Genomic DNA, 24,686 nt, shown 5'->3' on the forward strand with positions numbered 1-24,686 from the left:
TTAGATCCCAGAATTGATGAGGCAAAGCTTAAAAGATATGTTGTTTTTTATTTTACTGAGTGCCGTTCATCTGACAGTTTGAGGCAATGGGCTCATGGGTACTAGACTCAAGCAAACAAAGAAAAAGAAAAGCCCACCCAAGTCAGAATTCTAGTTGCTAAAACCCATTTGCAGAGACCCCGAATGCCAGCAGCACAGGAAGCTGAGCCACACTGCCACTGCTATGACATTCAATACCCTTGTTCAGCCAGCACATCCTCATCAGGAATTGAAGGACAGTCCAGAAAAAAAAAAAATGCAGGCTTTCTATAATAAAAACTACAGCTTTTATGTTTTCAGAGTAAAACCTAATATTCACTAAGTCAAATCAGGGTGAATTTATGCATATTCATAAGAAATGACAATTATTCTACAGTGGAAGGGTCACAATGCATTTCTTTTCTGAACATCTCATGAACCTGAGACTTAAAAAATGAGAAGGCAGGAAATATGCAAGAGAAACACAGGAGCCTAGCATGCAGTAAAAGCTCCAACAGTCTTGGCACCATGTCCAAGCACGGTCGGTTCTCTGCTGGGGGCAGCATTCTTGGCTGTGAAGGCAGATCATGCCCTCTGTCACTCATGGGGAGTAGTTCTGCCCAACTGTCTCTTTTCGACAACTTTATCATCAATCTCTTTATTAACAGCTCCACTGCAGTTAGAAAACGCAAACAAGGACCCATTCTCGTGCCAGATTTCTGGAAATCACACAGCACCAGGAACTACACAGTGTGAAAGTTTGTGAAGAGGGTGTTGTGCCAAGAGATACAGTAGCTACAAGACGAGCACAAAGCCAGGACATCTACCTCATAACATGAAGATACACAGACCAGCTTGCTTATGCCTAAAATTCGAGACAAACCCCAAATATCCATACCATGTATGGTGACCAAGGAGCTGCAGTGGTCAAGAAACACGCTGAAACCCAGACACACTTTTGCCACTTCCATTTCCAGATATTCTTGAAGCAAAAACTACTAAGTGCCCCCACCCCCAAAATCTAAACTGTCCTAGGACTACATGACACTATTATGGAACACAGAAGACTGAGATGGATGTCTGCAAGAACTCTAAGAGCCCCCAACAAACAGGAATGCTTGAATTATTCAAGCTACTTATTTTCAGCATGAAATCAGCTAGATCAAAAGTAACTTATCTCATAAATTAATTAAGAGAAATGCTTCTAAGAGGCTTGTAAAATATTTTAAAAGACACACATATATAAATAAATAAAAATTGGGTCATATCCACACAACTATTTAATTGATAAATCTATCCCTGCTGTATCTTAAAGTGGAACACTTTCTAAAAAGTTCCAAATATCAAGAGCTGACCCTTGGTCTAGCAGGTGCGTGCTGACAGCACAGTGTCATACGAAGACCTACTTACCAAAAAGCTTATGTTTATTGGTAATATTTTTCCTCAATGACTGCAGATAACCTCACAGTATGTTTTTATGCTTTATGTTCTGAGATCATGCTATTTATTTGTTTTATTGTTGCCTGCCTGTGACCAGTGAAAGAGGATACTAATAGACCAAAGTGATGGTGGAAAGCCTGAGCCCAGACAAAACAATTTGCTTCCCTTCAGATGAACGGCACTCAGTAAAATAAAAAACAACATATCTTTTAAGCTTTGCCTCATCAATTCTGGGATCTAATAGTCATTTTTGCCACTTAAAAACACAGACTCTAAAGTGGCAGAGCAAAACAGAGAACTTAAAAGTATGCGTTCGGACACATTGCTGTAATGGACATTATTTACATATATTCTCCATCTTACTAAGTCAGGGGTGGACAAATGGCTCAGGAAGTAAGGTGATTGCCATGCAAGTGTGATTAGCTGGGTTTAATCCCTGGAACTCATGAAAGAAAAGACTCCAAAACACCTTTCTGACCTCTCTAGATGCTCTGTCCCATGCATATGCATTCACAAATAAGGAGAGATGTACAATTTTGACTTATACATGGAAATTTCGAGTATCTGAACTCAAGCACAGCTGTAACCCTCCTTTCAAAAGGTGTAGGATTCACCCCCACACCTGTCACCTTGAGAGACCTCCAGGGTGCCTCCCCATTCTTTTCACCTGCCACCATCCCATACAGACTGAGGAGGACCCAGAAAGTCTGAAGCCACACATCAGTAAGCACTGCAGGCATCCAGGTCATGGGAATGCTGAAGGTATGCATCCCCACAAGACTAATTTAGACAAAGATCACCCAGGGAGAGCTGGTCTGCGTACCACTTAAGAAACCAGAGCTCCTGCCCAACTGTCAACCTGGATAAACTGTGCACTGGTCAGTGAGCGGACAGGGGTCTCCGCTGCAAACATCAGGATTGGAGCCTGTCACCACGAAGGTCAAATTCTGCAGAAGAGCTGAAGAGAAGAGGAAGGGGTGCTGGAGGTACCTGTCTGTGTTCTGATGGCTTGAAACTACCCAAGGAAGTTTGATAAACGATGACATAACCAAAACAAAAGAAAAAAAGTACCTAGGCCAGAGACAAGAAACATCAGTGTATTTTAACTCCTTTCGACCAACAGTGTCATTTGATTAGCAACTAGGATGTTATCAAAACAGAGACTTTTAGCATCTCCAAGGGGGGGGGGGAGTGAGTCATACCCAGAAGAAAATACACATGCTTGGAGCCACTAAAATTATATGAACTGTAACAACTTTTTTTTTAAACCACGAAGGAGTGGGATTGAGCACACATTCTGTTTAGTCTCCATCACTGTTAATTATATATTAACAGTGCTGTCTGAACCTTCTCTCAAGATCACAGAGCACCCTGGGCTGTGAGTGTAGCTCGGAAGTGCTTGTCTGCTACATGAAGACCTAGGTTCTGCCCCCAGCCCACCAAATAGAAGAGGAAATGAAATCAGTAAGCACACAATGTGTTCAACAACCTAAGAATCCTTTACGTTTCTCTTTTATACCACTAAACCTAGGGAAGAATTTTGGCAACAACTTTTAAGTTGGTAAGGGGTGGGGGAGAGACTGGTTCTACAAACATGAGAAATATCACAAAGACTTAGACCATTTGTTTCTGTATACCTAAAGGTCATGATTCATTTACCAAGCTCAGGTCTGAGGCAAGACAGCATATATTCTTGGTTTTGGTTTAAGAAAGCTAACAGAAGTGTGAACTAAAAATAAAACAAAGGATACAATTCAGGTCAAAAGGCAACTTATTTTCATTATACTATTCATTTCTATTAGAATTAAAATAGGCAAGATATCCAAACGTGTGTGCTTTTAGAAAACAATTCATTCTGTTCAAAAGCACGTAAGCACACTAAGGTCACATGATTCAGCCTACAGTGTGTGCTATAGTGATTGGTCCTTTCATGTGTCAGTTACTACTTGGAGCTGCTGATTTGCTGCCACCTTGAATGCAGCCAGAATTAACATTATGCAGAGCTTTAAAATATTTTTCTGTGTAGAGAAAAAAAGAAGTACTAATTAGAAAATATAAAAGTTTGATTTCAGAATTTACAGGAGCCACAAAACATTTTCAATTATCACTTTACTAATTTAACAAGAGCAGTAAATGCCTATGGGCCACATGTGTGACAAAGTTCAGGAAGCTGGGTCCAGTTCGTGGCTAGTTATCTACCAGGGTAGGAGCAAGGCAAGCTCAGTTCTGTAGCAATGGAGTCCTAATAATTTTTTTGTTATCATATTTTTACTTTTGCTGAATAAGCCCCAAACTGACATTCTGTGTCAATAAGAAACACCCATGAAGTCATATACTTGATGAAGTGAAGAATTTGGACTTTTGAAGATGGGATGAAAGCGCAGCAGCTAACCCTCTGGAAAACGGCTTTGGCTTTTATATAAAAAGTCTCTCTACTAAGACACTAAGGTAACTATCTAAAAGTTGGTCATCACAAGTTCAAAGGTTAGTTCACTTTTATTCATGAAATATGCGAGTTTAAGACAACACCAGAATTTGATTCAATAAAAGAAACAAGATTCAAGATGACTGTGGAATACAATTAAAAATGTACTGAAAACCAGCAGTGCCACCTGCTGACATAAAGGGAAATGCAAACCGCACCAATACCCGGGAAACTGCGTGTGCCATCCAGGGGAGCACTACTGCAGAGGATGCGATAACTAATCAGTGGTAGCCACACCCATGTTTCCTTCCCCAAAACACAACTATGAGAAAGACAAACACCTGCCACCATGTAAGAAAATTAGTACTGAGTTGCCAATAAGTTAACCTTAAAAAAAAAAAAAAACTGTCAAACATAACCGCACTAAATTCCAAATCTTCACTTAGGATCCTACTACATGTTATAGGTAAACCAATTAGGTCACTGGAGGGGTGAGGAGACACGGGCAAAAGAAATCAGCCAACTGTGGGATTGTGCTGTTTTTTTTTTTTATTGTGTTTTCAATGGAGAAATACATCATCTGTTTACAAAATAGCTCTTGAAAAATACAAGGAGTACAGATACTATAAAACAAAGCAAACTCCAGTCATGAGACACTACTTACATCATGCGAAAGCAACAGTCTGATCTCCAGGTTATGAAAACTAGAATTAAAAGTCACTATACAGAAAAGATCCACGTCTCCAGCCTGGTGAAACTTGGATGCAGTTACATGGAACGTTTATTAAACTGAATTTTTCCCAATGTGTAAACAAAACGACAAGACTAAATCTGTGCCTGGTGATGTCAATCTAACTCTGAAGCTACACACACGGACACCATTACACGTCACCTGTTAGCAGACCGTCTTCTTTACTCAAGTGGTGGAGGAAGGGCAAGGTGACTGCAGAGCAAGAGGTGGAGAGTAGAAATACTGTATATAAACAATGTAAGTGGTAAAAAGAAAGCCTTAATTAATGCATAGCTTAAGGGGAAAGACTATACTCCAACTTTGGAAATTAATTTAGAAGGACAGGGAAGAGTTTAAGTAATTGCAGTTTAACATGAGAATGCACAAATGTGAGACAGAATGCAGCGAAATGGAGGATTCAAAAACCATGCTCACACAAAGATCTGCTGCTACAGGTTTGCTTTATCCAGATTAAGAAAGAGTAAGTTTACCAAAATCTGGCATCCCTCAGACGTCACAAAGATGGACGAGAATTCTGCTACTTAATTATGAGAAATTATTGTCTTTAAAGGAGGTTTCTAATTTTTTGATAGAACAAAAAATTCAAAAGTGGAGAGCTGAATGTCAAGTGCTTGCTAGAAATGATTTTAAAATGTTTCTGTATGTAAAATTCACTGACAAATTTTGATAAACCGGTTAAAAATAAAAATTAGTTTAAAAATCTGGAAGAAAATGCCTTTTGCCCACCTTTAAAATTGAAAATCAATTTGTCTAAGACAGAGTTCTGTGGAGTGTACAAAAGTCCTCTTAAAGATCAAATGGTAATCCTTGGGAGATGCTTCATAGGTATGGCTTTCAGTCATTCTCAAGTTCCAGCCATGGGACCAAAATTAGTGTTCTGTGCCACGTAGCACAGGGTCACCAGTTTCATGTCATGGCTTAGGAAAATACTGGCATTCTGGTTTCTATGTAATAAGCCTTACCTTGAGCATACAAGCAAAAGGGGGAAAAAGAATAGCAAAAAGGGGAAGAGGAAGCGCTTTTATTGTTTTGAAGATAACAGACTGAAGGCAAAAGAACAGAGAGCTTCAGAAAGCTCAAAGACCGCACTGTTGGCCGACTGCTGATTTGTATGCACTATAAAACAAGTCTATAAATAAAAAAGAAATATATATTTCTTAATCATAACCCCATCCAAACCAAGTATCTCTTAATTCTTCTTTCAGTGTCCAAAGTATACCTTAGCATTGACAATTTACCCTAAGGGTCACAACTGCTCTTAAGGACGGAGTTAGCTGTCCTCTCGTCCTCTCTGAGGCAGAGCAGTACACCATAGCACAAGGTATCCAATTTAAAGACTAATTGCAAAGAAAATTCTTTGGGGGAAAAAAATTGAAAATCCATTAAGCTGAAAATCTAAAATTAGTTCTACCTTCTAGTAAAAAATACATAAAAGTGCATCATCAGAATAAGGAATTCTTATGCCAGTTTGTATTGCAAAATTTCCAAACAATGCATCACACATAAACCCAATCTGGATGTCAATTATGGATACAAACATAGTTTGAGGGCTTTGTTTGTTTTTTTTTTCTTAAAGGCAGTAATTTTTCTGAAATAGTTAATGCAACTGTTGCTAACACAATAATAATAGTACTCCTGGCTTCGCATACTAACCTGGACTTCTGATCAAGTGCTGACGAGCCCAAGTAAGGGAGGTCACCAAAAACCTAAATCCACTGTCAGTCATGTCTAGTCTTGTACCCTCCATTCTCCTTGTTTTGTTTTGTTTTCTTTCTTTTTCTTCTTTATTTTTTTTTTTAAAGCATCTGAAGACAACAGGTTGAGTTGGCAGATACTTTTTATGGACCCTGAGGTGGTTTTTACCGATTCAGTCTCAGTTTTATTGAATTCTTTATAACAGGAATAGGATTTGCAGGGAGAGCAGGGATATCAGAAAGGTCTGTACTGGATGTTTTCTGAGAAGAAAAGCAAAGAACACATCATGATTTAAAGCACTGTGACTTACAATGGGATGTATTTCCTGCTGCTTTATTATCTAGGAATAGATGGAGCTTTATTATGAGAGGCAATTATTCAAATAAAAAAGCAATTCTAAATGGTATAAAATGTAATGTGAATAAACATTAACTAGTCAATCACAGTCTAAACTTGCAGAAATTTTCAAAAGCAAAAATATTAACAGTATTTAAGATATATCAAAAGATCTTCTAATAATTTCAAATGCAGATCTCAGAATGTTTCACTAAAATCATCTATAAAATAATATTCGACTATGTGTAGTTATCATACAAACAGCTCCAACAAGAAGAGGTGTTGGAGTGCCCCCATGTGGAAGAACACTTAAATTCACCTGATACACAGAAGCAGCAGTTTGCAGTTATCTTCTGACACTATAAATTATAAAACCGACTGTATAACTGAACAATAATTTAATCAACTTTTAATTAACTTTTGGAGAATCTGCATTACACAGATTATATTGCAAGGCATTTTTAACATTCAAAAATAAAGAGATAAATCATAAATGTTTTATGAAAATTTTCCCAAGAGACACAGAGGTTGAAAGCATTAGACAATAATTCTCACGGTCTCTTTCTCACCCAGTGTCAGCAACAGGTAACTCAAAGCCAATCTACCTTCCTTTGTCCTTTAACCTTGGATTATTCTGAAGCAATGGAAATGCTACCAGTTCATCTGTAATTATCTCAAGATGTAGCAATGCTGTGTTTAGATATTACCACTTCTTCAGAAACAAGTCCTTCCACATAATCACAGGATATAAGATGCATTCTTTAAAAGCAGCATAATCGAGGTGGGTTTTCTTTGACTGTTTTTTAAATCCTTCCATTTAAATAAAAAGCTTTCTCATGAAAAAAAAAATAGTTTAAAAGGCAACACCAAGGGCTTGCCATGGAGTGAGGATGTACGCAGTAAGACAAACTGCAAAACAGGCATCTGAACTGTAAATGTGTCCAGGGATCATACAAGGCACACTGCTCATGTTATTTTAGTTACCTCTCATAATTTTGGTTGATGAAAGGTACAGAATTAAAATTATTTCAGAAATTGGGTACAACACTGATATTAGTAGACTGTGGATGTTAACACTCATGAAGAATATGTTTTCCATGACCACACGAACTCTGAGTCACAGCAGAGCACACGGGTGGCAACTCGCTCAAGGATACTGTTCAGTTAATCCAGTTAGTAGTACTTTGAGAAAACAGATTTTTGTGTCCAAGTTTGACCTAGATTCTAGTTTTTTCCTTTGTTTTCTAAGGATTTTAAATCCCCTTAAAAGGATCCAGAAAGAAAACAACTGTTTCAGAAGCAAAATGAAGGCAAGATCAATAGTACACAAGGAACTATCACAGCAAAACACTAGCATTAGCCAACTACGGTGTCATATACTGTATACTGAAAAAATAAAATCATTATTAAAACTAAACTGAAAAAGAAACACACTTTAAAAGATCAGGGAGCCTACACTACATAGTGAGACCTTGTTTCAAAAAAAATAGCCATGTTTAATTAATGACTAAGTGAAGTAAAATGAAAATCTCTGTAAGCTTTGTCAACGGTTCTGTAACAAATTTTTGTTTTTGTTTTACTGTCAGGCCTTGACCTATAAATAACATGCATCATCAAAGCATGACAGCTGAGGATCTGAAGGACTTCCAGGGTTACAGAGTAGCTACAGGCGCCTCCTTTTCCTCTGATGGGTTCTCACTACACAGCTCAGCATAGTTTCAGCCCCAGAAGCCTCCACCCAGCAGCTGGGATGCCAGCGTATGTCACAACTCCAAGCTACATAGAGCATTCTCACAGCTCAGAGCAGCAGCTCCAAATCCCAGCATTTGCTAGCTTTTCAACTCCAGGAAACTTACACGCTTCAAGTAATTACTTCCCAAACAAAATTTTAATAGTCTAACATGAACACTCAGTTCAAACCAATATACCACTCTAATAGCAAAGTCACTAACAAAACTCTCCTTTGCATTTAGTACCTGAGAGGCCAACAGAGAAGTTGATGCAGGAACAGTTTCTGATTGAATGGCATTTGTCTCCATATCAACTTGTTCCTGGGAGACAAAGGAAGGGAGAAGGGAACAGAGACATTAAAAAATAATAGTAAATCAAAGAGTATAAATGGGCATGGTGGCTAATAAAAAAGACAAATTAGCAAAACGAAGGTGGAGAAAGATGTACTTACATTATATGACAGTATGTCATCAAGCCCTGTTATGGGTTATTTCCCCATTTCAGATATTATAAGGTGTGGTCAAAATAGCTCATAGTTCCCAAATAGGTCTAACTTGGACATTTTAACAAGTACTAATTAAAGGTATGCACAGGCACTTTAGAAAATGTTACCCAGACAATAATTAACAGAACATAAATCCAAAGAAAGCCCTTAACTATGTGGGGAGAAAATGCATAATGTTAGTAAATAAAATTACTGAGAGGCACAAAATTTGCCCCACATCTGTAATTAAAGTAGCAAACATGCCTGTAAACTGTCCTTTCCTTACGGTCTCTCCTACCCTCCTCTGCCTAACAATCAATTCCCCAGTTCTACTGTAAGTGCCAGCAGTCAACACCGGGCGAACTGTGTCATCTCATGGTACCTTCACTCTCATCGTGTATAAAACACACACACAAATGGAAACATAGGTAAAAACATATACTTAAAATGTGAAAACAGGAAACAACACTGCTTTACCTATGAAACTGAAAAGGGCAAACAAGAAATAAACACCAAGAATGGAAGTGGAGCCTTTCAAGGGGACTATATGGAATATGTATCAAGTTCTTAAAATTTTGTTAAATAAGTATAACTGAATGGCAGATATTTACAATAAGGGAATACTGCAGTGGGAAGGTGCAAACTTGTTTTTAATGGGAACAACTGCCAACAATAAGCAACTAGTTGGGTAAGGTGTGATTAAAAATTCCAGTGCTGTCATTATGCAGATTATATAACAATCATATTTTCTTGATTTGCAAAGTGCATTAAAAATAGTAAGGAAAAGGCACTGGTCCATATGCATACACACAAAGCTTGAAAAACACCAAAAGGATACCGATTCATGGGAATAAAATTCATGAGAATTTGGCAAAATTGAGAAAATTAAGTCTTTGGTGTAATTCAGTTTCTAAAACTATGTGTTTCTCGGTTTTTCAGTTTGAACACAACCAATCTCTTCCTCACTTATCTACCGCATTCAAGTAGAAACCTGCTGAAAATGGGTCTTCTCAACAAACCCCACTGTCAGACCCAATAGAGGAGGCCAGAGTCTGAGACTACCTTGAATTACAAGCCATCAGGCAAATACTGCTTCAAAAGGTTATCATCTTTTCAGTCAAAAGCAACACTTCCCCTCTTGCCCCACACATCCCAACCCTCACTCACTTGTACTGCCACTAGTAACTCATAAAACCCTTGCACCATCTTACCTAAGGTCCTGTCTTACAGACTGTGCTATTCCCAGTTTTAAGCATTAATTGACATTAAAAAGGAACAAAGAGGTCTCTAAAAACAGTAGTAAGAAAACCCCACACACTCCAGTGAACAAACAGAGCACCACCAACAGGCACCTGCACCGTATCTGCACTTCTACCCGAAAGCTAAGTTAGTATACCTTTGTTTCTGTTTTATCATGTCCACTCAAATCAAGACAGTTAGCCTCTTCGCTTGTTTCATCCTGTTTTTAAAAAAAAGAGCTTTATTCTCCAAAATGAAAAATTTAGATTATTTGCCAATTAACGCTTTAATTTTATAAAAAGTTTCAAAGCTATAAAGATAAAATATTCTTAAAATAGATCACAGACTCTTTCTAAAGGGGCTCTGAGAGTGAGTAATTTAACTTAGCTTTAATAAGCACCAAAATTTTTAAACATGATAAAAACTGTTTTTGTCAATCCCATCACATAAAGTACATTACCCAAACCACAAAGCTCATGAAATATTTTTTCTAAGGAAAACACAGTTCCCTGATCAAACAATCCTGAGAATGAGAATAGCAGGATCCCCAGTGAAGGAAGCTCACTGTGCCCATTAGTGCACCAAATGACTAGGAAATTTTATGCAGAACATTCTTTAACTTGTCCAACCATAACCACTCTAGAAACACCCATGCACACAGAAACACACAACCTTTCTCAGTAAAGCATCAATAATGGAAAAGAATGCAGGGCCTGAGGTCCTCCTTGGGTCTTAAAAACTATACTAACACTGTATTTTCTTAGCTTTATTAACTAAAGAGTTCATTTGTGCGTCTGCGCAATGCATGTGCATTAAGTGTGCACACGGAGGTCAGAAGTGCAGTTCCTCATGAGTCATCCACCTTGTGTAATGAGTCAGAATCTTCTCAGGGGACCATCTGTCCCCCGATAATGGGAGGTCAAGCATGTGCCACCACGCCTGGCTTTTTACATGGTAGTGGGTTCTTGTATTTCATAGACAAGGCTATATCTCCTTAGTCCCTAATATTTTAAAGAAGTTTTTTTAAAAAGCAGAAACCAAAGGTAACTTAAATGAAAAAGTAATAATACAGTGAAAACTAATTTTAATAATGGCCTTGTTTCTTACAAACAAGTTAAAAACACACATTTGCTTTAATATACAAATACTGACTACATGACACATTTCAACATTATTATTGATCTCACTGTGACACATAAACTTCTATGACTGTTATATGCCCTAATTTGTAAACACATATTCAAATACTTAATGACTGAAATCAGATACCTGAATAAAGCAAGGTTATGTATGAAACACGGCTGTTGAGACTGGGTGACAATAATGTAACTTTTCTACATACATAAAGTTTTCAGGGTTTGGAGGTATAATGTGATGGAAGATGAGTTCAAGTGTGCAAATTCCCAATACCACACACATAAAAATCTTTAAAAACCTTTAAAGTACACTACATATCTTAATTTAGGCATAAAATATAATAGAAGAAACTTACCATGCTTACTTTATTGGGATACAATGAACACACTAAGCGTCTCTAAAACCCTCCTATATACAGATGAATGGATGAAAACAATTCCCTATTCCCACCTGAGATTCTGTCTGTGAGATGGCGTCACTATTATTAAGTCCATACATACTGGCCTCCTATTTCTCTACACTGACTGGTGAAACTACAGCATGTGCGATTATGCCCAATACATCAACAGAGAACAAATGACCCAGTTAAGGAGGGTTATATCATAATATACTTACTCAATTATTAACATGAGATGCCTAAACTAAACTAAAATTAGTTTTGTAACCTCAAGAGACATTGAGCCTCAAGTGCTTCCACTGGGAAATAAAACTAGCCCACAAAGTGAGCAACATCCTCTTATATTTTAGAAAGTTCTATGACTGTGTTAGCTGGTTCTAAGGAACGAATAAAATTTTGAGAAAATTTATAAAGTAAAAAAATAATTAAGAAAAAAGGAGGAAGCCTGTATTTTTAAAGGACATTTAAGAGACACCAAGAAGTTATAACATCTTACCCTTTTTACTTTTTGGCCCCATGTTTAAAGAAGAGGCTATTTTTAAAACAGTGAGATCGGAAACATCCTATTATCAAGCAAGCTAATCTGACTGTGCTCATACTCTCCTACAGATGGAATTTGTTTGGTTGGTTGGGTGGTTTTGGTTTTTGAGACAGGGTTTCTCTGTGGAGCTTTGGGTGTCCTGGAACTCACTGTGTAGACCACACTGGTCCTGAACTCACAGGGATACACCTGCTTCTGCCTCCAAAGTGTTCAAGGTGTGCGCCACCACTGCTCCACTACAGATGTGATCCTAAAAATTTTAATATACAATTCTAGCAAGTAACAATAAAACTGTGTGGATTCTGTTCTAGAAGAACTTGGGAGAGAGGTAAAAGGAGGCCAGGCATAAAGATCATGCCTACTAGACCAGCACTCAGAAGGGTGAGGAAGGGAGGGAGGATGCTACAAGTTTGAAGCTGTTCTGTACCACACAGGACAACCATGAATAAAGAAAGGCCTTACTTTACCAAAAAAAAAGAGTAAATGTAAGGCCAAATTGAAGGCAGTGCTGAGCTCATTAGAAATGCAGCATCAAATGACTGTGTTTGTGTTTTGTTAGTGTTTTCCACACCAAATTTAACTTTTATACCCCACTGCCGCTCTAGGCCAGGGAGCACAGGTATCAATGCAACTAGAGAGTGGCAAGCCATGCTTGTGGACCCTCATTCGCTACAAAGCTCATAGTGCTGCCTATCACAAGGAGATCGGGTGCAGAATTCAGAGTCTATTAGGAAGGTTAAAAAGATTCTGTCAGACAGTGGTTCACATCTGTAATTCCAGCACTAAGGAAGCAGAGGCAGGAGGATCACCCTAAATTTGAGGACAGCTTGAAGTATTTTGTTGTTGTTGTTGTTGTTGTTTTTTTGAGACAGGGTTTCTCTGTGTAACAGCCCTGGTTGTCTTGGAACTTGCTTTGTAGACCAGGCTGACCTCAAACTCAGATTCACCTGCCTCTTCCTCCCAAGTGCTGAGACTGAAGGTGTGTGCTACCACAGCCAAGTACGGCTTTTGAGACTACCTCAAACACCAATTTCCAAACCCACCTCCTAGAAGTGCTCTGACACAGAATATCAGCAAGTCTTTAATATGGCTACCTAAAACAAACAAATAACAAGACTCAGCACTCAAGAGACTAAGGCAAGAGTCAAATAAAAACATTCTAAAAGAATAAGCTACCATAAGGGGCTTATGAATGTAATTCTGTAGTAGGGCCTCCACCTAGCATACCCTAAGGCCCTGGATTATATTCCAGCACCACATACAAACAAAACATTAAACCTCCCCACCACAAACGCACCAGTTTTCAGAACCTATCTTATACGGTCTAACCATTTCATTCTACTTTAAGAACATGAGTAACAACATCTAAGTTACTCCATTAATTATAAATATTCTATCTAAAACAAAAGCACTGGAGTAGAAACATTTTACCAATACTGCTCAAAGTGTAATGGATACCCAAGAAAAACTCAGGTTCTTTTTCCTATTCTAAAGAACGTTCCTGACTAACAAATTCTAGGGCAGAATTCATCATCGAACAGTTGACTGGGGACTGATATTTTAGGAAATGGTAATGTCCTACTAAAAAGTAAACAATATGGGAGTAACTCCAGAGATCTTACTGTCACTACATTAAGACTAACACTAAAGGAGTGTAGGGCAGTTCTTAATACAGTGCTTGTGTGGCACCCCCAATGACCTGGGCACAGATTTTCCAGGACTACAAACCATTCATAAAGACTCAAGCAGTCAACACAATATCCAGTAGTTTCCCAGTACTACTTGCATCTCAGCACTGTTTTGACAGGACTGTTAAAACACTGATGAAAAGCTTCCTAGAGAGCTGGTAACCCTAAACTAAGTTCAGTAATTAGAATAAACCCTGAGGACTGGAGCTGTGGATCTAAGATTCCTCTGTAGGAATCCCTGGTAGTCAGCTAGAGCTCAGTTACCCCCTGCAACCAATTAGAATATAAAACTCTATCTGAGATAAAGGCAAAACATTGTTTAAAAAGCCATAAAAAACGGTACAATATACAGTCACTAGAGAATAATAAATTAGGATATTAACTGTATTATTTTCGACTACTGCCAGATGTGGCAGCTCCCAGGGAACCCTACTGCAGTGCAGCACAGCTGCAGCGAAGCACTACAGATGCAGGGTCTTTCTGAACGTGTTCCCCACTAAATTCAAGAACAGGTGAGCAGGACTGCCATGCCTCTATCTTTTTGTGTATGTACGTATGCACATATACCTCTTCTGTTTTGGTTTTCTTAGGACTTTCTTCTTTATGGGGTGAGGATGTTCTCTTGACTCCTACTATAGGATTAGGTACTTTTGTTGCTGCATTTCCTGAAGGTCTAGGCGATGGGTTTACCAGACGTGTTGAGGAGACAACTCTGGAGACCGTAGGCTTTGGTGGTGGAGAAATGGCTGGCTGTGTGGCAGTTTGAGGAATGCTTTCACTCGATGGACCTAAATAGTAAAGATACAAGCATACAAACTAAAATCATTAAACATCAAGTTACAAAGAAAGTTTGTCTCTAACTTGTTTATGAGTAACTTTAGATGTGTTATTAAAAGCCAGGTACCAAGCAACACCTATAACCTCACATACAAGGAGTGACATCAAGAGCATTAGGAGTTTGGAGATTAGTCGGGGCTAACCAAAAACTATGCCTCAAAGCAGGGAGGGTGCTGGAGAGATGGCTCAGAGGTTAAGAACATACACTGCTATTGCAGAGGACCAGAGTTTGGTTCCCAGCATCTACATTAAGAGTCTCTCCAGGGCCTGTGTGGATGCCTTCTTCTGACCTCTGAAAACACTACACCTACATACTATACATATAGACAAACAGGAACAAATACATAAACAAAATCTAAAACCTTTTTCTTACCCCCTGAGCTTTCACTGGAATTTGCTTGTGGCACAGAAACCTCAGAAGCCTGGATGCTGGTCACAGATGCTGCAGTCACAGCTGGAGCAGGACTGTTTCTGCTAAAATAGGAAACAGAAAGGAAGGAGAGGAAGGGGTCAATTAGAGTATTTTTAACAACAATTATAAATGTTAACATATGCTACAGATTTTGTTTCTTTGATTTTAGGTTCTCATGCTTTTGTAACAATTAAAAAGCATGTAAAATATATACAGCAGTATAAACATAAACAACCTATGATGTACACTTCACACAAAACAGTAGCTACTAGCTGGGCGGTAGTGGCACACACTTTCAGTCCCAGCACTTGGGAGGTAGAGGCAGGCGGATCTCTTTGAGTTCAAGTTCAAGATCCAAAGCTACAGTGAAACCCCGTCTCAAAGAAACAAAAGAAATCCAAAAACCAAAAGAAAATATCTCCTAAAAACAAAAATATGGCGCTATTCTGTACTTTAAATATGGACAGTACAATGAGTATTTAATCTGCCAGTGAGAATAGAATACACATATCTAACTTGACTAAGTATTAATCTGAAAACTGTCTAACATGATTAACGACAATCTTGGTTCAAGAGTAAGAAGTCTTAGAAATGTCTGCAAACAGAAACCTATGGGGATAAAAGAAATCTCAAAGTTCATCTACTGGCCTGAGTACACAGTAGAGACTCTCAAGTGACAAGAAGTTATTTTGCTATTTTATTTTAAACCCCTTTTAAGCCCCTGGTTTCTCTGAGTGTCCTCTCATCTCAGCAAATGATCTTACTTAGAACTTTACGAACAGCCAGTCACTAGTCAGGAATAATCAAAGGACTCTGGGAAGATGAGTGTAAGGCCTGCCTATTCATGCTATCCCACACAGCAAGCCCCCATGTCTTTATATGCCAGTACATGTTCATCTCAGGAAAAAAAAAAATCACTCTTCTACTCTTCCATCTCAACTTTTCTGCTCAAGCAATTATTCTATTACCATTTTGTTTGTATGTTTGTTTGTCTTTCAAGACAGAGGTTCTCTGTGTAGTCCTGGCTGCCCTGGAACTCACTATATAGACGAGGCTGGTCTCAAACTCACAGAGCTTTAACCACTTCTGCTTCCGAAGCACTGGGATTAAAGGCATGTGCCACCATCGCCCAGTATTATATTACCATTTTCTTAATTTTTATTTATTTATTTATTTTTGGAAGACAAGGTTTCTCTGTGTAAAACAGCCCTAGCTGTTCTGGAACTAGTTCTGTAGACCAGACTGGCCTCAAACTCAGAGATGAGCATACCTCTGCCACTTGAGTGATAGAATTAAAGGCATGTGCTACCACCACTGGGCATATTACCATTACCATTTTTTTTTAAGTTTAAATTTTGTTTTTTGTTTTAATCTTCTGAAAGAAAAAAGCACAAAGTCATCAGGTTACCGACCCCCGCAGCTGGACAGTAAAGCCAGGACAATGGCAGCAACACTTTTTTGATTTCTGTTGCCGTATGTTCACACAGAATAGGATGTTAGCTTTAAAGCCATGGAGACCATTAGAACATAGAAGTAATGGAGCCAACAGAATAGCTGATGACACTCAGGAAAAGATCAATACAGGATGAAAGACAAGTACATAATGAAAGTGATAGATCTGAGTTTGGAGCTAGGATTATGCAGTAAGACTCTGCCTCAAAAAAAGTCTTGTAGTGTTCAACAAAAATAAATGTTAAATTACTAAGTACATGCCTTATTTTATAGTTTGTAGACAATACATTAATTTCTAACCCTGTAAATAACATACATAAATGAATAAAAAAATGTGGAAGCTAACATTATAAATGAGAAACTGTGTTAAGTGTGACTCACAGGATATATAATAGATAGATAGATAGATAGATAGATAGAAAGATAGATATCTGATGAGAATATTATATATAGTGAGGCCTGGAGTCTTCCAATAGAGCATGGTTAATTAGAAAACACCATGTACAAGAAGTGGAAAAGGAAACAGTGAACTCTTCACAAAACCTCAGTATTCTCTACTTTATACTTCTCCAGAAAAGCGCCTACGACCCTGGTTAGATGGTAGTAGAAAATACAATTTTAAAACTGTTTTCAAAGATTAAAATATGAAAACAAATCTTAAAAGTCAATGTTTTCATGCTGACTTATTAGTAGCAATCAGCATAACCATCACAACTGCCAAAAAGGTCCCCTGGAAACAGGTTGTATGGTTAAGACCTAACTGAAAGAGAATGCCAGACAGCACTAAGCTGTGAACACTGAATACAAATGCAGCTTTATTGTGCTCTCAATCTGAAAACACAGATATATATCTTTCTTTGCGATTTAAAACTACTTTGTATGTTTATAAGCATATTAAATTCTACAAATGGAAAAAAAAATGTTTCCTTTACCTAAAACTACTAAGAGCAAGCATTTAACCTTCCCTAACACCAACAATGATTTCAGACAAACTCTATCATGGCACAGCCCTCCTGTTGGCTTTCTAAAGACGTAACAACCCTGGGGAGATGAAGGCACTCACAATCATTCATAAAGGCTCACTGGCCCACAAAGTGAGACGCAAGTATAAATAGTAGAGACAAAACTAAAAGTTGCAGCCCTCAAAATAAAAATTTTAACTGTCACTTTAAAAAAAGTCAAAGGAGATGAAAGAGGGGGCTGGGGACAAGGCAGAGTAACTAAGACAAAAATACTTTATATGCACATATGGAAGTATTCCAAGGAAGCTTACCATATTGTGTAACTAATACATACTAGTAAAAATAAATTTAGAGAAATCACAAGGTAGAATAAAAAGACAATAAGCAAGGAATCTGCCACTATGTTTAGCAAACAAGCACTTACTTCATCCCCTCCCAGTACTCTTGGCTTACCCCTGAGAGCTGCCAGAACTGTTCAATGGACTGGTCTTCATAGCACTAGTGGGTGAAGGCACAGACATGCTGTTATCACTGTCCATAGACAAGTCAAGGCTGCTGTCATTCAGAGCTGTTAACTTGACTCCTTCTGTTGAATGCTGCAGCCAAGAAAAGTTTAATTTAAATGTCTTTATGTAATCAAACTTACATATGACTTCTACTAAAAAGCACTCAATAAGTCATGCACCTCTTTACTTAACTACAGGTCTAATAGGAAAAAAGAAGTGAGTACTCTATCACTGTACACTTTTATACAGCATAAATTTAAAACTAGAATAAGAAAGTAAGTGAAACTTCTAGCAGGACTATAAACACAGGTGCATAATTACAAGGTCTCTATAAACAGGACACTGACAATCTGTCAGGACCACAAGGTTTTGCTGTTTTCAATATTCTTACTAAAGAAAGTGGCATGGTGGAGCACACCTTTAATCTCAGGGCTTCAAAGACAACGGGCAGAGGTAAGAGAATCTCTTAGTCAGAGGTCACTAGGGTCTACAAAACAAGCTTCATGTCAGTGAGAGCTACACAGAGAAACCTTATCTTAAAAAAAAGTTACATGTTGCCCATGTTTGTGTTAGACCCTGGGCTCAGGCAATCCTCCTGTCTCAACCTCTCAATTTTCTCTGAAGTAGCTGGAATTACAAGCATACACCAAACCCAGCATAATGTACAAAATTCTAGTTACTCTACAATCAACATAAAAATTATATAACTAAAGAACTTTATTATATATAGTGGCACCCACATTTACTTCCAACATTCAGCAGCTGGAGACAAAAGGATTAGGAATGAAGTCCAGCCAGGGTTACATATTAACTTTTAGGCCAGTTTGGAATACAGACCTAGGTCACAAACAAAAATCATTTATTGCTATTCATTACTATTTTATCAACAAAGATCTTTGAAAGCAAAAGATCTGTAATGGTCACTGTCCTCTTTTTTTTGGAGGGGGCATAGGACACATGGACATGACCGGTCTGTAGTTCAGGCTAGACTTTAATTCAGGTTTCCCTCCATGGACAAGTGAGTACAGATACAGACTGCAAAACAGCTTCATGTTTCTAGTGTTCATACCAGCTTCAGAGTTTTATTTTCACACCAGAAAATGAACAATGTAAAAAGATTTCAAACGGGTAGATGGGCTCAAACTACACCATACAAAATATAGTAAGCACAAAACATCACAAACTGATGTTTTATTGGAAACATCTGAACAGGAGTGACAGCAGTCTGTATAAATATAGAGATTTCATCAGATATTCTCCTGGAAGATCAAGCAATGCAGAGTGCCACACAGTCTATTTTTAAAGCAATACAGACTGAAGTACAAAAAAAAAAAAAAAACTCAACAGGAAAACGGAATTAAAACTGTATACTAGTTAGCTCAACAGTCATTTAATAGTAAGACTTTAAAAGGTAATAGGAATCCGTAGTTCTGGAAAATGTAATTACCTGTTTTAAAAAAATGCACACAGCCAAGAATAAAAGAACACACCCCATTTGCATTCACTTCTGAAAAGACAATGTTTCCAGGTTTACTCTACAGTAAACTTCCACAGCAATGCATGCTAACATATTACTATCAGGACTGTGGTGAGGCTGAAAGGGTTACACATGCTTAGTGGAGATCCTGAATTTGGTCCTCAGCACCGCTGAACTCCAGGAAAGAAAACCTAACTCATATTTAAGCAGTTTCCAACGGGCATTTCCTTATTGGGCCAGATGTGGGGATGAACACATGTAATTAATCCAGCACTCAGGGGAACGAGGCAAGAGGTCTGCAATCTGAGGCCAGCACTTAATGTGGCACTTCCATATATCAATGTACCTACCCTAAGTTGTAAGTGATCTTGTAAGGACAGAAGCTAGCACAGCAGTTCTCAAACTATGGGCTGAGACCCTGTCTTGAAAAACCATGGGGAAAAATAAACCTTCACCGAGACATTCGTGGAACTTTAAATGGTTAGAGAATATGGGCATACATAAATGTAGGTGTTAAGCAGGACATAACCACTTTCTAGTCATGAGACAAATACAAGCACAGTGGTGGGAGTGAGATTTCACTGACAAGTTTGTAAAATGCTGTCCTCAGTTAATGGCCACAAGCAGGCCAAGTGCACAAAGCACAGTAGTGCTGCTGACTTCCCCTCTACCTTACCTTTTTCTTCTTCTGAAGCACGTGACTAGGCAGCAGTTGATGGAGTTGTTTTCTTTTCACATGCATTGCTGCAATCTTCATATCCAACTCAAACATCTTGCTGTTTATTGCTTGCCTATAAACTATACAACCAGACAATGTTATGAAGAACAGAAACATTTAGACATCTTTAAATTTGGAGGCAAATGGACGGAACTAAAAAAACAAAAACCAAAAAATAAAACCCCCAACATCCTGAGTGAGGTAACCCAGACCCAGAAAGACAGAGTATGTACTCACTCATAAATGGATTTCAAAAGTAAAGCAAAGGATAACCAACTTACAGTCCACAACCACAGAGAAGCTAGAACCCTTTTCTAGAAATAGATGAAAGCAGATGCAGATATCCACAACTAACCACTAGGCGGAGCTCCCAGAGTACAAAAGAAGAGGTGGGGAGCGATAATATGAACAAAGAGGTCAAGACCATGAGGGGAAACACACAGAACAGCTGACCCGAATTAATGGAAGATAACTGATTCTGGACTGACAACTGGGAACCTGCATAGGACCAAAGGAATACAGGTGACAATGGTGTGCCTTAGGCAGTATATGGGGCCACTGACAGTGCGACCAGGACCTAATCCTAATGCGTGAACTGATTTTGTGGAGCCCATTCTCTATGGAGAGATAGAGATAGAGATACCTTGCTCAGTCTAGGCACAGGGGCTGGGGTGGGGTAGTAGTAGTGGTGGTGGGACAGACTTAATTGATTCCCCAGGAGGTCTTAACCTCTCTGAGGGGAGGATAGCAGGCAGGATTGGGGAAAGGGGGAAGAGCAGGAGGGAGGGGGGAAACTGAGATTGATATGTAAAAAATAAGTTAAAAAAAAGAACAGGAACATTTTAATTAAGAGCAGTCTTAACTCATTCAGAAGAAAGTAGTGTAAATGGAAACAATAATGTACCATAAATTACAAGCAAGACTTGACCTTTCCTTCTGCACAAGCTGAGCAGCCACTTAAGAGAGAATGGCCACTTTGCATTGGACCCATGGTGTCTTATGCAAACAGTCAGTCTCAAAAACAACTTACACTGTAAACTTTAATAGATAAGAGGTATGCATGCCTCTCAGATAAGGGTTTTGACTTGATTCCAGTGACAAGATCAAGTAACTTAACACTAATAAAAAGACAGTGGCCTCTCAGTAGCACAGTTCACTCTCAGAGAACTTGCTCACTGCTTTCTTAGTATGTGCGCCTATCAGTTCTGTCTGTTTATGCCTTGAAACATTCACCCTTCCTTCCATCCAGTGGCCTTCCATACACTGCTTCACACACACAGACTAAGTAACTAATAGAGAGGAACATGTAGGCGGTGACTCTGCTGCAAGCAGGGCTCACCACTTCCCAGGCAGGTCAGAGCAGGAGAGCACTGGGTTTCACCAAGTTTTCACTGTCCTGTGCATAGGCTGTAGCTGACCATGAGTAACCCAGAAAGTAAACAGCAGAAGAGAACACCTCACTTCTCGCTACAATTAACTGGTGTCAGATGACTCTTCAACAAATTGTTTCCGTTAGTTTCTTTCTCCCTTTCTAAAACTTTTTTAAAATGTTAAATCAGTTTTCATAAAGGAAACAGTGGGAAAAGTGAAAATGCTAATAATGTGTGCTGGGAGATGTTTGAAAAAGAAAAGAATTAGTCCTCCAGGAAGATGCACTGGTGTCCTTGTATGGCTCACAAATTCCTTAAACTGCTGTGCACATCTACACATGAATCACTACCCATCACTTAAGGGCTTTGAATTAAAACATCCTTTCTTTATCTAAGAATCCAGTTCACCTGACTTATAGGCATAATTACCCTGTTCCCTTTTCATGAGTTAATACTCACTTTATATAATTTAGTTAAACAAGTTACCAAAGTTTCAGTTTCATCAATTCCCAGGCTCTAAGATGATTGATATAGGTTGTTTCTTGACAAAATGAACTGTGGCCAAATCAAATTTAAAATGGCCTTACCTACCTTTAAGGCCTCCCTCAACACACAGAAGTTATTTATACTACACATTACTGAATCCACTAAGATTACGTTAATGATAATTGTTCAATAATCGGTCACTACAAAGAGCACTACTAATGTACATCAAGAAACATTTAAAAATTCATTATTCAAGTAGACATACCTGTATCTGTGAAAGACTGAATATCATAGGTGAGGTCGACACTGAGATTTTCAGAGTTTTCAGTTTTTTTAAACACTAACCCAATCACCCACATTGTGCGAAATTCCTCCCTGCAAAGAACATTACCACAGGACATTAGATACAGGAGAGCATTGCTATCAAAGGGTTGACAACCTAGGTGAGGTACATGGGAAATTCTAAGTCAAAACCTGACCAAAATATGCCTATCCCCTTACCTGTAATCTAGACCATTACTATACAAACGAACTTCCCAGACTACACTCTTACTTTTTTGTTTGTAATGAGCCTAGACTATTAAAGATACTAGTATTTGTTAAATGTGATCAATATAATACAGGGGAGAAAGCATGCTTTCTGGAAAAGTCTAGGACAAAAAAAAAAAAAACAAAGAAAAAGGGGGAAAAAAAAGAACTAAAAAGCAAAACACCAAACAACAACAAAGTAACTAACAACAACAAAAACAACCTGGATTTTTCTACATATAAAAATCTGTCCTTTTACCAGATATAGTGGCACACACCTTACAGCACCTGAGAGGCAGAAGCAAGCAGATCTTGGTGAGTCTGAGGCCAGTCTGGTATACAGAGTAAGATCCAGGAAAGTCAGAGCTACACAGCAAGACCCTGTCCCAAAAATATTACGCCCGCCAACCCCCAGTCCATACTTTCTAAACAGTCCCGTGTGTGACAGTCCCGTGTGGTTCACACATATCTGTAACGTTAGCACTTTGAAGGCTGAGGCAGGAGGATCACCAGATTGAGGTCAGACTGGGTGGGCTATATACAAGACCCTATTTCAAAAACTAAATTCAAATAATTCCTTTATATGAATCTAAAGTAGAAAAATAAAACGTATTTCATAATAGTCTAAAATAAGACCAAACTCAAGTAAGTAAGCCTTAACTAACCTCTGCTTTCTGATCATCCTTCTTCAAAGTTTCTCACTCAATTGTTCTAACTTCCAAATGTAAAAGAGGGACAAATGAAAGCGCCACCTGACTTCTAAGGCCCTGAACAAAAAGGGGAGCCTGCTTTCAAACATTTACCCATCTCTGCAATGGTCCACATTCCATCAGGTATCAGTTACTTACAAGTTTAAATCAAAATATATTCTCTTCAAATAAAAACCAAAGACAGATGACAGAATAGCCTAAAACTATTGTATAAAACTGAAGAAATGTTTAAAAATATTCAAAATTAGGACACATATACAGAATAGATCGGGGGGGGAGGGTTGAGGCAGGGTTTCTCCGTAGCTTTGGAGCCTGTCCTAGAACTAGCTCTTGTAGACCAAGCTGGTCTTGAACTCACAGAGACCCACCTGCCTCTGCCTCCCAATTGCTGAGATTTAAGGTGTGCGTCACCACCTCCCAGTTTACAGAGTAAATGTTTGTACTTAATTAGATAACAGATACTTTATCATCAGAGACTAATTACTAGAGAAAACAAATTTATTCCAATGCTAATTGTTTTCAATGTTTCTGATCAGAAAAGATAAAAACATCAAGTTAATAATCAACAGGACTTATGTGCTACCCAAAAATAATAAACCAGGGATGAGGAAGACAACTAATACACACTTCTTTACAAAAGTTATACCCAGAAGCAAAGAGAGTCAACAAATTAAAGATAAAAGTTATATCTATGGATCCTTACCACCCCCCCCAAAAGCAAGCACATTGTCAGCAAATAGCAAAACCAGCTACAGTCCCCCTATAGCAGAAAATGGTGGCATATACCTATAAGCACAGAAAGGTGTAGGCTGAGACATGAGGATCAAAACTTTCAGGCCAGTCTGATCTACAAGACCCTGTCTCCAAAATAAAACTGCCTATAAAAGTATCTGCAACTAACCTGAAAGGATAGGGAAATGGGATTCAATTAGAAACAGGCTTACTTGTCAGGATTTTCTTTGGGGGCTGGAAATGACTGGGGGTTCACATGAGCCAGTGTAATAAACTCATTCTTCTCCAAGCTTCCAACCAGGATGCGAATTTTTGATTCCACCAAGCCCACCCTGGACAAACGTCATTAATATTAATGATCGATTCTATTAAAAAATTCACATGCAAATCAAGTTTCATGTAACAAGGTAATACAGATATTGTATACAATACACATACCAAGGCAGTTCAAGTGATTGAACTATTAAGAGACTTAGGATCTACCAAAAAATGCCAAATTGGATGAAGAGAGAACCGGGCAACTTCACACAAATAGAAAGTTACACTAACCCAGGATCTAAATATCAGCAAGCTAAGTCAAGCAACAAAGTACAGTCAAGAAGTGAGCTGTAGGT

At 38.4% G+C, this 24,686-nt stretch overlaps 1 protein-coding gene across 2 annotated transcripts in view; it reads right to left on the reverse strand.

Moving 5' to 3' along the window:
- Window positions 1–4,414: 4,414 nt before the first annotated feature.
- Window positions 4,415–24,686, reverse strand: part of Papola (poly(A) polymerase alpha) — a 53,445-nt gene continuing 33,173 nt past the window's right edge. The window contains exons 14-22 of one of the 2 annotated variants that reach the window (XM_048431235.3): window positions 24,285–24,404; window positions 22,368–22,477; window positions 20,205–20,326; window positions 17,999–18,141; window positions 15,093–15,193; window positions 14,450–14,670; window positions 10,277–10,339; window positions 8,642–8,716; window positions 4,415–6,589 (exon numbers count right to left, since the gene is read on the reverse strand). In XM_048431235.3, the coding sequence (XP_048287192.3) occupies window positions 6,494–6,589; window positions 8,642–8,716; window positions 10,277–10,339; window positions 14,450–14,670; window positions 15,093–15,193; window positions 17,999–18,141; window positions 20,205–20,326; window positions 22,368–22,477; window positions 24,285–24,404 (1,051 nt within the window). In that variant the 3' untranslated portion in view covers window positions 4,415–6,493. The remainder of the gene's footprint in view (window positions 6,590–8,641; window positions 8,717–10,276; window positions 10,340–14,449; window positions 14,671–15,092; window positions 15,194–17,998; window positions 18,142–20,204; window positions 20,327–22,367; window positions 22,478–24,284; window positions 24,405–24,686) is intronic. The other variant, XM_048431236.3, reaches the window with a different exon arrangement.

This window comes from Myodes glareolus, chromosome 11 (assembly GCF_982192425.1).
Source record: "Myodes glareolus chromosome 11, mMyoGla1.1, whole genome shotgun sequence".
Lineage (NCBI taxonomy): Eukaryota > Metazoa > Chordata > Mammalia > Rodentia > Cricetidae > Myodes > Myodes glareolus.